We start from the raw sequence: 16,442 nt of genomic DNA on the forward strand, positions 1-16,442 counted from the left end.
CTAGTGTAACCCCACCTCCCAATTTCATCAACAGGCAGAGCACAGATATGAGATTTAGTTTCTGCCAACAGTAACCCCCCTCCCCCCAGCTCTTTGTTAACATGGTTGACAGCTGGTCATGGTGCTGCAAAACATCCGAAAAACCCACACGAGTGTGAGCTGTTGTAACCTGGCTAAGCTTAGCACTAGGTTTCACAACGCTTGTGACCTGGTACTCGACTCCTAGCCTATCCTGTATCAACTGGCCTATACCTCACCCGTGACTGCTTTGTTACAGCAGGACAGTCCGTGACTGCTTTGTAATAGCAGGACAGTGACCCAGGATTCTGAAGGATTTTTCTGAACACTCCCCATTTCCCAAATCTCACCAGTCCATTTTATTCATTGCAAATTGCCATACTTCATGATGTGTTCTCCTGCTGCCACTTGGTGAGTAGATTTATTATTATTTTTTTTTTTTCAATCCAGTTACGTTGTACATACAATTATATGACTGGTTAACACTCAAACATTGAAAAAGCTATGTAGGCTACATAGTCACTGCTTTAAGAGGTTGTGAAGAACCATAAACATTTAAGAAACAAATCTTTGCAAGACAGATGGTGTAGTTGATTTTAAGCTAGACTAGTAATTAGGCAGTTTTTATTATGACTACATTTTTAGTCCTGTGATACAAATGTCCAATATTCCAACACTATTGAGTGTCAGCAAATGAAAATACTTTTTCATACGGTGACTGTTGCACTCAAAAGATCAGCTTTTGCACCACAACAGTACTCCTATGGACAAGGCACTGAGTATGAGGCAGTTTTTTTACCAAAAACCAAAAGACAACCATTTCCTGCCCTTCCTGCCCACCAGATCCATCCTTACATGATATTTTTTGTTCCCAAAAATGAAAAATATCTTGAAAGGGTAGCCTTTCCAAGATGTGAAAGGAGTTGGAAAGAAATTGCTAGAGGCAGAAAATAGTGTAACTTCAGATAAGTTTATAAACTGTTTCCACCAAAGGAAAAAACATTGGAACAAGTGTATGTGTTTTGCAAAAATCCATCAAATAAATGTTTGTAAAATAATTCTCATTACTTTTTTACTACTCCCCCCTTACCCTTCTTATGAGGCAACTTAAGGAGTGTAATGATGGCACCGATAAGGCAGTCATTTGAAGAAAGCATCTATGAACTAAACCAAGCTCTTTGTTGTTGGAATAAGAAATTCTGCAAGTTGGGAATTGACAGAAATGTAACTTATCCCTGTCTTTATGAAATATGAAGTTCCTGCCATTAACTTCTTATTTTCATGATGGCGGGTTGACAGGCTCACGGGTTATTTGAAGAAAGTCTTCAAGATCACTTCAAACAAAGTGTTGTTTTGCTTGGAAATTCATTGTGAAGAAAATAGTTGTATCCAAATCAGTTAGTCTCACACATGAAGAAAATTTAAAATACTATGAGTCACTAATATAAATCAGTCATTTTCACTATGTAAAGAAATTTTAGCATGCTTTGGTATGAGTCACTAAGCATTAAGAAACTCCAATTTTTTAGGACAGCGATACATAAGAAACGTACATAATGTATTTCCTTAAAGGCAAGCAGCAAGAGTGTTTATAATGTCTGAGACTAGGATACTGTAAAATCCTGTATACCACCTCTGATTATGGTACTGGTGGAATATCCACATCCACAAAAAAATCTCCTAACTGACCTCAATCTACTACCACCAAGCCTATTTTAAAGAGCTGACAATGAAGCTGCTATTCAAATGTCAAATTTTCATTGAACACACAATATATCTGAAGAAGTCAATACTCATGAAATTTGTACATCGGTGTAATTATATGACATTATGAGATGAAATGTTAGGCACAGAAACATGCCAAGTGGTCATACAACTAAAACATGTGCATATTGTTCACTCTGCACTCCAGCTAGTATTTTTTCCTTCTACTAACAAAGTTTCAAAAACTAGCTATAAATGTTGACTCTAGGAATATACTACAACCCCCTACATATCACTCACATCGGGATCATGAAGATTAGAATAATTACTGCACACACAGAGGCATTCAACAGTCATTCTTCCCATACTCCATGCCTGAATGGAATGGGAAGAAACCTAATAACTGGTACCTTCTGTCATGCACTTCATGGTGGTTTGCAGAGTACAGATGTAGGTGTAGAAAATAGTTTCGTTTGTTTGTGGGTCCAAAGCTGTCATGTATTTCATCATAGCAAACATCAACTACCTTTATTTATGAAGATAAATTTACACTCTATAATGGACAGTATTTTCTTTCAACAAGAAAAATGTGCATAAAAATGAAAATATTGTTATTAGAGCAGCTGCAAAGAAATAAAATAATCCGTACATTGTTTAATAATCTAGTGGTTTACATTTAACATTAACATTTACAGAAACTATAAGGAAACACTTATTTACACTGAAATTGTTTACAGTTTGCTCTCTTAAGCATTAACACATTCAACCACTCTTCCTTCATGGCAACAGACTGGTGTAGGACTCGTCATTCCTGTGTATTCCCATGGATTTTTCACACATGAACGAGAAAATAATGATGGCTGTAACACAAATTTTTTTTATCAAATATACATGCAAGAATCAAAGCAAGCCACACTAATACAGAAAATAAAGGGAATATTACTCAAAAATTTGAAGGTATTTGTAACATCAGCATACTGTATCGATACTTTCAGGTAATTTCTTGCAGCAGACATGACCAAGACATTTGTAGTAGTTAAGGGTCCTTGCCAGCCCAGTATATGGCAGTTTAACTGTATAAACACCACTTGTGTTATGGTAATGGATTAACCTCCATACTTAGGTTTCCTCTCACAAAAGAAAGCCAGTTGTAGGTGTACAGGCTAGTTTCTGTCATTATATTATGTTTGTTCACCTAGTTTCTGTCATTATATAATGTTTTGTGAAACAATCTATACATGATTAATTTCAGGTAAGTACTTCTTTTCCCATTCACTAATTTTAAGCCTACAGAATTACCACACAGTACTATTGCATAACTCATGTGGGCAGAAAAAAGTACAAAATATGCATACAGTATGAGTTCTTTACTGACAATGTTCCTCATATTGCACAGTGAATGTACACTAAAGCACCAAAGAAACTGGGATAGGCACACTTTCAGAGATATGTAAACATGAAGAATATGGTGCTGCGGTCGGCAATGCAGTTGTTAGATCGATCACTGCTGCTACAACGGCAGGTTATCTACATTTAAGTGAGCTTGAATGTGAGTTTTGTCACAGTCAGCCCATGAGTGATGGGACACAGCATCTCTGAGGTATATGAAGTGGGGATTTTGCCGTACTGTGAATATCAGGAATCCGGTAAAACATGGCTGCGGCCAGAAAAAGATCCTGCAAGAATGGGACCATCGATGACTAAAGAGAATTGTTCACCATGACGGAAGTGCAACCCTTCGGCATGTTTCTGCAAATTTCAATGCTGGACAATCAACAAGTGTCAGCATGTGAATCATTCAACAAAACATCATTGATATGGCATTTTGGAGCCAAAGGCCTACTCGTGTACCCTTGACTGCACAACACAAAGCTATATGCCTCACCTGGGCCTGTCAACACCGACATTGGACTGTTCATGACTGGAAACGTGTTGCCTGGTGAGACGAGACTCATTTCAAATTGTATTGAGCAGATGGATGTGTATGAACCTCATGAATCCATGGACCCTGCACGTCAGCAGGGGACTGCTCAAGCTGGTGGAAGCTCTGTAATAGTGTGGGGTGAGTGCAGGTGGAGTGATATGGAATACGACTCTGCCAGGTGACATGTATGTAAGCACCCTTTCTGATCACCTGCATCCATTCATCTCCATTGTGCATTCCGACAGAATTGGACAATTCCAGTAGCACAATTTGATGCCCCACACATCCACAATTGCTACAGAGTGGCTGCAGGAACACTCTTCTGAGTTAAAACTTTGTGCTGTCCACCAAACTCCCCAGACTTGAACATATTGAGTGTATCTGGGTTGCCTTGCAATGTGCAGTTCAGAAGAGATCTACTACCCCTCATACCCTTACAGATTTATCAAGTCAATTCCCTCCCAACACTGCTTCAGACATTAGTCAAGTTCATGCCACATCATGTTGCAGCACTTCTGTGTGCTTGCGGGGCCCTGTAGAACATTAGGCAGGTGTACCAGCTTTTTGGGTCTTTAGTTTACGATAAAAGGCAACGGCCTTGCCGCAGTGGATACACCGGTTCCCGTCAGATCACTGAAGTTAAGCGCTGTCAGGTGTGGCCGGCACTTGGATGGGTGACCATCTGGGCCGCCATGCGCTGTTGCCATTTTTCAGGGTGCACTCAGCCTCGTGATGCCAATTGAGGAGCTACTCAACTTAATAGTAGCGGCTCCGGTCAAAGAAAACCATCATAACGACCGGGAGAGCAGTGTACTGACCACATGCCCCTCCTATCCACGTCCTCAGCTGAGGATGACACAGCGGTCAGATGGTCCCGGTGGGCCACTTGTGGCCTGAAGACAGAGTGCTTTCAGTCTATGACTAAAGTAATCTGCTACAATTTTCCTGCGTGGGTATCAAAGCTGAGTTTTTGTGGAATCCTAATGTTTTGAATTTTGTTATCAATGGGAGAATTCAGTTAGAGCCAAAGAATACTCACATAGTCAGTTCATGAGAGATTTGGAAAATGTGTTCACCAGTACAACAGTCAAACACCTTCTGTACTGATGTATGTCAAAGCCAGCACATGCAGCATGCAGTCTAGTGTTATCTTATTGAAAGATAATGTAATATATGTCAAAGATTGGGCACAGCTACTGGCCTCAATGCACTGTTGTCTAAATTAATGGCTATGTGAACCAAAGATGGTCATGTTGTGTGCTCAATGGCACATAATACCATCCCATTAGGTATACTGGGCCAGAATGATGGTGACAAATGTAATATCTAGCAATATCTGCTCTCCTCATGTTGCTGTATATAGAACTGGGACCCATCTGAAGAAACAACATGGTGCCACTCCTATGTTTAGCGTTGTCGTTGAGTGCACCTATATTGGCACACCTTAATCTGCAGCTGAGTCAAGGGTAGTCACCATGCTGCCAATCTGGGAGCTCCAGGCATCATCATATGAACTGTGTGGACAGCCCATTCCCTGACACAAAATAACTGCATTCCCGACGGAACATGAACCTACTACTGTGAAATTTTTTGGACACATGCTAGTAGATGTTTCCCTTTCTTATATGAGGCATAACACAATATACCCACAAACACACAACATTCAAATTTAATGAGAAACATGCACAATTTTTTCTGATATACAGAATACGGATGGTGTTACCTATCCTGTGCAATTTGGCAGAAATGCTAATTATTTTCACATCCAAGCACGTACTACACTTTTCTTGCCAGTCTGACATTTCTTGCATGCCACTTGTGTGGTTTTGCAATTTTAATGGCCAGCAGCATATAGTTAGCCATTCCATTTCTATGAAAGCTGCGATGGCCTTTTATGCTATCCTCCATATACGTACTTCACATTCTGGATTATGTTGTAAACCAGGGGACTGTTAACTGCATCATCTGCAGCAGTATTTCACTACTTGTAATTCTGCTTGAGGATCTGATTGTTTTATTGTCTTTCTCCCACCATTTTGGTGAAAATTGTGGCCTAAAGTGTGTAAACAATTCAAAAACTATTTCTCATGTAATGCCAAACAAAGTGACTAAAAAAGTGCCTTGCTCACAACAAAATACATAGAATAAACCTAATCTCGTGTGCACAAACAAGTTCAGTGTGTTATCAGAAAGCAGCAGCAACCCCATAAACATTGAAAGTGAACAAGCCACCCAACGTGAAGATAAAAACTGCAAAAACATCACCAACAGCCAGAAACAGCGAACAAAGAAACACAATGTGCTTTTCCTAGCGGACAGCCTTGGAAGAAAGCTACCAAATATTCTACAGGATGTGAATACGGTTCTTCGTGCAACTGGCATCGTAAAACCTGGTGCAAGGACAGAAAATATTGTTGAAGACATCTTAGAACACAAGAATACAACAAGGGACAGTGACTTTGTTGTTTGTGTGACTGGTGCAAATGATGTAGCACATAATGAAGCCAAAAAGTGTATAACAGGTTTGAAATTTTTTTTAGATGTAAGATGGAAAACACTATTGTTGTGACGATACCTCATAGACATGACTTGATCTATAATTCATGTGTTAACAAAAGAGATTCATAAAACAAATATTAATATCACACAACTGTGTTCCATTTATGCTAAATGCAATGCAGTGGATATTAGCAGACTTGAAAGAAATTTGCACACTGAACATGGTGAGCATCTAAATTACCATGGGAAAACATTTTTGTGTCAGGAGATAAACAAAGTTGTAAATGAAATACGAGCACGCAGCAGCCTTGTCTTAAAAGACAGTCCCACAGAGCATGACTGTACACCTCCTTTTTTAGAGAAAATGACATTACAGACGAAGGAAAGTTAGAAACCACATTAAGTGGAAACCGCAGCAGTCTAATTCATTCAGATAATTATGCAACCCTAGATCATGTAGCGAAAATAAATGAATACAGAAGGTTCTGTGAAAGTAGAATACAATTATGTAGCAGTGATAGTTTCCTCCTCCTTCATATAAATGTACAATCTCTTAGGCGTAAAATCAATGAATTACAATACTGTCTCTACAAAATCAACTGCAGTGTTCTATGCATCAATGAACACTGGATGAAAGATACTGAAATAGACTTGTGTGTTCCTCCTGGATATTCGTTAGTTACAAGCTACTGCAGAAAAAGTATTACACATAGTGGGGTCTCAATATATGTCAAAAGTAACCTTGAATTGCATTACTCAGTTATAGACCTTAGTAGAATATGCCTTGAAGCTACAATAGAAGTAGCTGGTGTGGTAATCCATGAACAGAAAACTGTAATTGTCACAATCTATCGAATCCCACGCTCTGATGAGATAGTATTTATAGAAAAAAATAATACTTTAATATAGCTGTTGTCAAAATATAAACAGCATACAATTGTAATTGTAGGTGATATTAACATACATATAAGGGCAAAGAGAAAAAATGTAATTCACATAATTAACACTCTGAAGTCATTAAACTATTACTGTCCCAATGAAACACCCACTAGACTGAACGCATGCCTTGATAACATAATTATCAATGTACAAAGAGACTCCATACAATGTGATGTAATAGTGTCAGGAATATCAGATCACGCAGGGCTATGGCTTCAAATAGAAAACTCAGCCTTCAGTTCTACAGAGAGAGAAGTGACATATAGAATTCTAGGTGAATCCAATGTAAACAAAATGATAAACCAGTTAAAAGAAGTGGATTAGACTCATGTAATGGATAACAAGAAAATGATTAATAAATGTTTTTCCATTTTCCTGACAGAGATCAAAGCATATAGTTGAAATGACATGCCCCTTGGTAACCAAAAGGTACCAGAGTAATATTACTCATAAGCAACAAAATACTAACAAGTGGTACACCCCACAACTTAACAAACTCAGAATACTACTGATGATTATGAAAGACAAATCTCATAACAGTGATAGGGACAAGGAAAATTACACTAAAATGAGAAACCTTTACAGATTAGAAATTAAAAAATGCTAAGTGCTGTGCAAATGATGAATATATTTTAAATTCTAAAAATAAATGTAAAGCTACCTGGACTGTCATTAAAAGGGGAATTAATATACCAATAAAGAAAAGAGTATCCCTATTGACTGCAATAATCTCTATGAATATTTTGTAAATAGCGTCACCACCCCACCCATCAATTCTGCCTCTGATGCAGAAGCATTGCTCACTTGTGCAAAACAGACAAGAAGTGAGAAGTTCACTTGGACCCGAATCACATTAAATGATATTCATAAGTCAATAAACAAATTAAGTAATTCCAAAACAGAAGACTATTATGAACTCAGTAATCTCATCATAAAATGTATAGCAAAAGAAATTAAATGCCACTTCTCTCACTATCAAACAGAGTACTTGATGAAGGAATATTCGCTGACTGTCTTAAGCTCACAGTTACATTGCCTGTGTATAAAAAAGGTGAAAGAAATCTCCCAAATAACTACAGACCCATTTCAATAGTACCAATCATATCCAAGTTGGTAGAAAATTGTGTGCATAGGCAGATATACAGGTATTTTGAAACCAACAAAATTTTAAATGAACAACAGTTTGGCTTCAGGTCACACCTATCAACTGTAAAAGCTGTAGAAGCTTTGGTGAGCAATGTTTATGAAGAGTATGAAAAAAGGGTATCAATGTCTGGAACACTTATTGACCTAAGTAAAGCATTTGACTCGGTGTCACATGACATACTCATCAAAAAGTTAAAATACTATGGCATTGAAGATGATACACTCCATCTATTCAAATCTCATCTAAGCAATAGGTTACAACTTTTATATGCAAATAAGCAGAGGTCAGAAATACTCCCTATAGAAGGAGGAATACCCCAAGGCTCTGTTCTTGGACCTTTCCTGTTCATTGTCTATGTTAATGACTTCTCGAATTACATACCATGTAAGAACATACTATATGCTGACGACATGACATTAATAAGTACAGGAGAGAACTTACAGAGTGTACTGGACAAAAATAGAGAAATGATGCAAATGGCTAATTACTGGTGTCAGGCTAACCAGCTGTGCATAAATCAAACAAAAACAATATAAATAATATTTAATCTCAAAGTAACTAAAAATGAAAACAAAACAGTGAAATTACTTGGACTAATCATAGACCAAAAGTTCTCATGGGAAGGACACACCAATTATCTATGTAGTAAACTAGCATGAGTACTTTTCTTATTGTATAAATTAAGAAACAGTGTGAGCAAGCAATTGCTACTCCACTCATACTATGCTTTTTTTCATTCCCAACTGCAATATGGAATATTGCTTTGGGGTAACTCCCCAGGGTCTGAATGTATTTTCAGATGGCAGAAGAAAGCAATCAGGTGCATGAAACGGTTAGCACCTAGAGAGTCCTGCAGAAATTATTTTAAATCTCTTGGTGTAATGACAGTGCCAAGTATGTACATATATAACTGTTTAATATATGCCAGAGAAAATCTGAAAAAATTGAACATGAGATGTGATGTGCTTGCACACAGTACAAGAAACAGTCACCTGCTGGACTTGTCTTCCACAAGACTTCCTGTAGTCCATAATAACTATAATTACTTAAGCATGAAATTTTTCAATAAGTTACCATGCTCAGCTCGTACAGTACCACTAAATAAATATAACAATACATTGCAAACCTGGCTAAAAAACAACGAATTCTATCCAACTGTAGAATTCTTAGAAACTAATCATCAAAATATATGTTTTACCTAAGTTATGAAGAAAATGTTTTGATATTATATAAGCTAGTTATTTACTGTGATTCTTTTCTTATGTATGTATTTAATTATTGAATAAAACATTGTTTTACATAATGCTGAAGAAAAGGTCTTTAGTTCCTTTTCTCCCCTTTCTGTAACTATTTGAATATCGTACTGAAACTAAAACCCTCTGTAAACTTTGATGAAGCCAATTATATGAAAAATACTGAATGGCTAATAAAAATATTCTATTCTATTCTATTCTATTCAAAGTGAAATCCAGCCAATCAGATGCAGAAATTATGGACAATCAGTAGCAGCAATGAAAGATTTATTCAAAACCCTTTACCAATGTTGCGATGTCTTTAAAAATGGTCTTCAGAAGAATCAATGGTTACACTGGTTACATAATGATGAGGTACATTAAAACTGTAGCCATAAGGCACCAATGAAAGATGAAATTCAACTCCATAATAATAAAACCACCATACAAATTTTGCTGATCATTATCACCCAGTACTTCACAAAACTTAGTGACAGTCAACATGATCTATTTACTATGGCTACAATTTTAATGTACCTCCACAACATTATGTAACCAGTATTAACCACTGTTCCTTCTAAAGAACGCTTTTTAAAGACATCAACACCTGGATCAAGAGGTTTGAACAAATCTTTCATTTCTGTAACTGATTTCACTTTATCCTCATGAAGATTCCGCTCTACAGTTGCTGCGTTCAGCCAAGTTAAAAACTTTAAAATTTTGGTAAGTATACATCTGAACAGCTGAAATTTGCTAATTCAGCTGACATAACTGATGCTTCGGGGGTCAATGCTTATTGTCCTGCATCTCCTAACACAGAATTAACTTAAGTATAACCAATATTTTGTTTTCAAAATTTGTTTTAATTTTTCTACCAAATGTTCAGTTTGTAGGTAATTTTGCCATGCAGCAATTCCTTTATAGTTGCTAAGTGCATATTTTCTTCTGTAGTCATCACTTTCCATGCCTTGTGACATTTTCATCTAGATACTGGCTATCCTCCCAGTCTGTTGAAATCCCATACTGAGACAAGTAATTCTAGAAGAATTTTTGTAGCCAGTAATATGATTAGAGTAAATGAGTGGTCAGACTCTGCAATAGAATTTAACACTTCACATGTATAATGATAAAGGTGGAATAGTTCATGGGTAAATGGCCGGATGTCTGTGTCCAACAGGCACAGTATTGTGGAAAGTGGAAAAAGCGAGTTGCATCACCAGGGCTCCAGAAATATGGAAATTGGATGGGGAGAAATCAGTACTGTATGGAGCATGTGTAAGGATATGCTACAGAACTTCCACTAAGAAGCCATTACATAGGCTTCACACTGTCCCAATCTCTCCCCACACAATTTCACTCCTCACTGAAATGTAAATATCACAGACCCCTGTTATGTTGTCTTCGCAAGGCATGAAACAATTTTAGTCACAAGTATTTTGTTAAATTACTCTGAAGTTCCTGAATCACCACTAATAGATGATCCAAATTTATATAACTAGATACTCAGAAGTACAGTTCTGGGCAGCAACTTCTGTCTATGCAAATATGGTTTGTAAAGGCTTCATAACAAAAGTTTTAATAGTTTTTCAGATCAGGTTTCTGTAGCTAAATGTATGAAAAAGTCATTAGTACTATTTTTGTGAGTGTTGTCGAGGTAATTATAAGATCAGAGCCAATGGACATAAACTGGTATCTGTTTTACCTTTTTTGTGTATGGTTGTCTTGTTCCATTTGTCCTTGTTTCACCAATTGTTTGTACAATCTTCCATATCAATATATCTATGTGTGTGTGTGTGTGTGTGTGTGTGTGTGTGTGTGTGTGTGTGTGTGAGAGAGAGAGAGAGAGAGAGAGAGAGAGAGAGAGAGAGAGAGAGAGAGAGAGGGAGATTAGCGGCAGTAGTAGCCACTACAACAGAACAAACAATGTTTTATTACCTTCACACTTTCAAGGGTTGCCCTAATGGGATCACTCTTCAAAGACTGGCACAGGACAGTAGATGTAGTATTTCCTGCTTGCAAGGTCTGAAAATTTGGAAACAGTTTAATAATTAATCAGGGACATAATAAAGACAGTATGCAGTGTACCAGAGTATTACTACATTGTCAAATAAACACTGGTTGTCCAGAAAATAACTTTTCTTGTTAACAAAAAAGAGAGAGAGAATACAGGCATCTGGAAACATTTATTATAACAAATAGAACAATCATTGAATTATAGGCTAACATCACTATTGGTTTAAATGGAAGGGTGTAAATGATCGGTCCCAGGTAACAGGTAAGTTTAATAACCATTTGTAAATGTGGAAAATACAGGGACAAGCATCACAAGAGAAAAGCCAAGCAGATGTTCAGAACCTCACATAAAATTCAATCATATGGATGTCTCACCCCCTTCTCCTTTCCTTCCAAAGTTAAGGAAATTACATATTCTCTCAAAAATAAAAGCTCATCAGGATTTGCTGTATTTCTAACAGTGTATTAAAGACTTGTTGCCATATAATAAGTGATGCCTTTACTGAAAAACTCCTTTGTTAAATTCATTTCACTGTGAACCTAATTTTCAAATTAACTGTTAAGAAAGTGATGTACTCTAAACTACTATCCTAATACGAACATAAATAATATCCTTATTAAATAACAGCTTGGATTTAGAAGAGTTGCTCATGTCAGAAACCCATTTACACATTCACCCACAAAACTTCACAAGTATTAAGTAACAGGATAGCACCAGATGGTATTTTCTATTACCTACCTGAGGCATCATACTGCATGAATCATAGCACCCTCCTAGAAGCACTGAGATTTTGTGGAATGGATGATGGGTAGTCAACTAATGAATAATGTCACAGCTAACAAGAAAGAATTCAACCAATCTATGCAAGGGAGATTTCTCTTGCAGGGGAGAAACCATTTATAGGGCTTTTAGACTCAATTTATAATATGAAGGCACTGACATCAATCATGAATCGTACCATATGCTATAATGGTGGATTAGTATTTGGGCTAGTGCAGAAACATTACATCAATCTGTCAGTAATTAACATGAGCATTCCCTTCAATCATCATTTCTGATAATATGAAATGACAGTATTTCTCATGCAGAGTCATCTGTTTAATTAAAAAATCAAAGTGAGATTTATTTAACTGTTTCACACAATAATTCTGTTGTCTACAATCCATAAAATATGCAGTATGTAATTTGCAAAATTTTGAAGTTACAGATATTAAATTTTAAAAAAAACTCTGGTAAAAATTTTCTATTCAGAAGGTAAATTTTTGTTATGTGACTGAAATAAGCTAATTAATTTCTGTGGAAAAAATGTTCTTAAAAATTCATAAAAGTTGTTTGATTGATAATTTCAAATTCATTTAAACAATAACAGTTTTTATTTTGTAGCATTAAAATTGTCATTAACAAAATATATTATTTTGTGAAAACAGAAGCCTTCATTAAAATGTTATTACAAAAAATATTCTTCCAGTACTTTCTGGCAGATAACCATACGTTATAAATAGGCAGGGTGCATGCCAGCTTCAGACCTTCTGTTATCTGTTTCAAGACACATAAAGAGTATGTATGTCATGTGTTTTGTGAAGAATTTGTCCAGTGATAGGTGTTAAAACTGTGAACTGTGTGTTTTTAGAAAGTGCGACTAAATGAAAAATAAAAAATGGGTTTACTGAAAATTAGTGTTTTAATCACCACATTCACCAACTTGGGAACCCTGGACAATAAGAATGTAACAGTATCTGCAAATGAATTTCAAGCCACAGACAAGGAACAAATTCAGTATTGAAACTTCCTGGCAGATTAAAACTGTGTGCCCGACCGAGACTCGAACTCGGGCACTTGCCCGCGAAAGGCAAAGGTCCCGAGTTCGAGTCTCGGTCGGGCACACAGTTTTAATCTGCCAGGAAGTTTCATATCAGCGCACACTACGCTGCAGAGTGAAAATCTCATTCTGAAATTCAGTATTGTTTGCTGCTCAACCACCTGATCCAGAGTATGCCAACCCGTTGTGTGACCTGTGTACGTGTGCATGGTGATCATATCCCATATTGATGTTGGGGTACATCCACAGGAAACAGTGACTTTTGTAGTACATTTGTTTATGGACGGTTTTCTCACTCCCACTCTCCACAAAACCTTATCATTTACTCAAATAGGTGTAATCAGTGCTAAAACAGCACAAAGAGGTGAAAAGAGGACATGGGTCTTGAAGCATTATTAAAGCACATGCAATACTTAAAAATTATCAAAAGATAAATGGTATAATATTTGCTGGTTATTTGGAAAGTGAGATGTTACAGTTTCTACAAGGCTCAATTCCAGGTCAAGTATTCTTTCTCACATAAGTAAACAACCTTCTGTTTAACAAACAAGCATAATTAGTTTTTTTTCTGGATGGTAGCAGACATGGAATCATGGATAACAGCTACTGAGGTTTGGCTTGTTCTATGCACCCGACATCACATATTCTCCAACAGCCAATGAGTGTTCAGTAATATTGTGAATGCTCTGCTGTGAATATGGTAGCCAGTGTGAGAATTAAACACAATTGTAGCTAGTTATTTAGTGAATTTTCATTCAGTTTTTTGAGTTGTCATGGATGATGATGGTGCTAAGTGACAAATTCTACACAATCAAGTGAGAAACATACACAATTTTTTGCATGCACAGTTTCTTCAACCACAAAGCCCTTCTATGCATGTACTGCAACTTTGCTTGGAACTGGTAACACTGCAAATCATCCTGTACATGCCTTGACCTGTGCAGAGTGTCATCATTCATGAATCAGAATAATCAATCCAAACAGCTACAGGAAAAAGCAGTAAATAATATTTTTAGAAGTATTATTTATTGGTTTTATGCAAAGAATCTCATTCTCAGTTTCAAAACAACACAACCCGTACAGTTCTGCACATCGAAAGGTACCACATCAGTGACAAACATATGGTGAGGAAATAATCATTACGGTAGAAAAAATAAAAATTATTAGGTTTCCATTTGATGAGAATTTAAACTGAAAAAAGATATTTTTGAACTCTTCAGCCAAACTGACACTTTCAGTTTTTTTTTCTTTCTTTCTTTCTTTCAATTATGTTGTATGGAATAATGCTTGGTGTAACTAATCCTTAACAAAGAAATTTTTCATTGATCAAAAATGTGACTGATGAATAATATGTGTTGTTCACCCACAATCATTTTGGAGACATTTAGTTAACGAGTTAGGCAAGAAACTCAAGAAGTTTGTTGTCAATAACCCTCTACAGTTCAAAAGGACAGCTGATGTACATAATTAAAATACTAGAAGGGAAAATGGCATTCATTATTACACATTATGGTTGTCTTCAGCTCAAAAAGGTTTGCACAATACTACTACCAAAAATGTTGATTATTTAACCAATTTAAAAATAAACTGCAAAAGTTTCTGCTTGACAGTGCTTTCTATTAGAGATGGTAGTTATTGCTGAAATAACCAGTTTTGAGTTATACCGGTTCTTTTCCATACCAGTTTAACCTGACTGTGAAAACCGCTCAAAATAAACAGTTTCTGAAATGGCCAGTTTTCTGCCTTTTTTATTTTTATTTTTTTAATTCCTATCTTTTTCCATAATAAGCATGAAAATCAAAGATCAAAAAATTCTTACTCAGTTTCAAGATACATAGAAACATCAAATTAAACAGGCACATACAGGAAAACTTAGTCCATCCACCACTTGCTGCTTTTCTCGAAAGGTGATAAGTGGTTGAATACTACAAAGAATTACTAGTATTCTCCTATTGATTCTATTTTTTTTTTATAATTCTGCTCATAAATCTCATTGTAATTGGGGATCATACCACTATTTGTGCATTCAGACAGTGTCAAAAGGTGAAAACTAAGAACTCTGTTTTTCATGTCAATGTGTCTGTTTTCAGGGGCTACAAACATATGCCGACACAGGTGTCAATCAATTACTTTATATTTTAATTGTATATTATGAGTGAATTGTTGGTTTTTAATTCATTACTGTTACCATAATTTCCTTCCTATTTTATTATTTAATAGAAATGGCAGACATATCTGTAATCTTTTAAAGCAAGTCTCTGGTTCAGTCCTTCCACTCAACTCAGAACCAAAGGCCCATAATCAGTTCTGGGGACAATGCTGCTAATTGTGAGCTTCGTTGAAACTCCATGCACAAGGCTGGGTTCTCAACCTTCTCTGCCTGTCGCTGGAATGAGCCAGGTACAGCTTCAAAGCCTAGAGGACAGGCATAACTGCAGATTCTGGCACACATTGGAACAAATGATGCTTATCATTTGGGGTCTGAGATCACTTGGGTCATTCCAGCAACAGGCAGAGAAGGTTAAGAAGAGCAGCCATGTGTATGGAGTTTCAACAACCTCACAATTTCCAGTATTGTACCCAGAACAGATTTTGGCCTTTTGGTTCTGAGTTGAGTGGAAGGACTGAACCAGAGACTTCAAAAGGTTCTGTGACAAGCCAGACTGTGACTTCGTGGACTTGTATGCCATAGGGTTGAGAACTGTTGGGTCCCCCTAAATGGGTCAGTTGTGCACTACATGTTACTCAGGTAGTTAATTTGTGGGGTGTGCACAAGGGCTTTTTATTCAGGTGACTCTATATCCAATCCAGATAGTGATAGCTGTAGGAAACCCAGAAGTATTAGTGCAAGACTGAAGGAAATGTCTCCCACAGGTGAGAGTATTAAAATGCTAATGGTTAACTGCCAAAGAATTTGCAACAAAGTGGCAGAGTTTGTAGTTCTCCTGGAAATCAGTGAAGCTCACATAAAACAAGGTATGGAAAGCTGGTTGAAACCTGAAAGTAATAGCAGTGAGATTTTTGGGGAAAATTTGCATGTATATCAAAAGGATAGGCAAAAGGCAATGGAAATGCAGGGTGTGTCACAGTCCACAACAAACTCAAATCCACCAAAATAGAAATTAAATCTGCTTTTGAGGTGATTT

At 36.7% G+C, this 16,442-nt stretch overlaps 1 protein-coding gene and 1 pseudogene across 1 annotated transcript in view; one reads left to right on the top strand and one right to left on the bottom strand.

The window, feature by feature from the left end:
- Positions 1–2,370: 2,370 nt before the first annotated feature.
- Positions 2,371–16,442, bottom strand: part of LOC126176696 (uncharacterized) — an 84,329-nt gene continuing 70,257 nt past the window's right edge. The window contains exons 4-5 of the mRNA XM_049923858.1: positions 11,399–11,485; positions 2,371–2,582 (exon numbers count right to left, since the gene is read on the bottom strand). Coding sequence (XP_049779815.1) covers positions 2,469–2,582; positions 11,399–11,485 — 201 coding nt within the window. The 3' untranslated portion in view covers positions 2,371–2,468. The remainder of the gene's footprint in view (positions 2,583–11,398; positions 11,486–16,442) is intronic.
- On the top strand, positions 4,235–4,352 carry LOC126177624 (5S ribosomal RNA; annotated as a pseudogene).

This window comes from Schistocerca cancellata, chromosome 3 (genome assembly GCF_023864275.1).
Source record: "Schistocerca cancellata isolate TAMUIC-IGC-003103 chromosome 3, iqSchCanc2.1, whole genome shotgun sequence".
Lineage (NCBI taxonomy): Eukaryota > Metazoa > Arthropoda > Insecta > Orthoptera > Acrididae > Schistocerca > Schistocerca cancellata.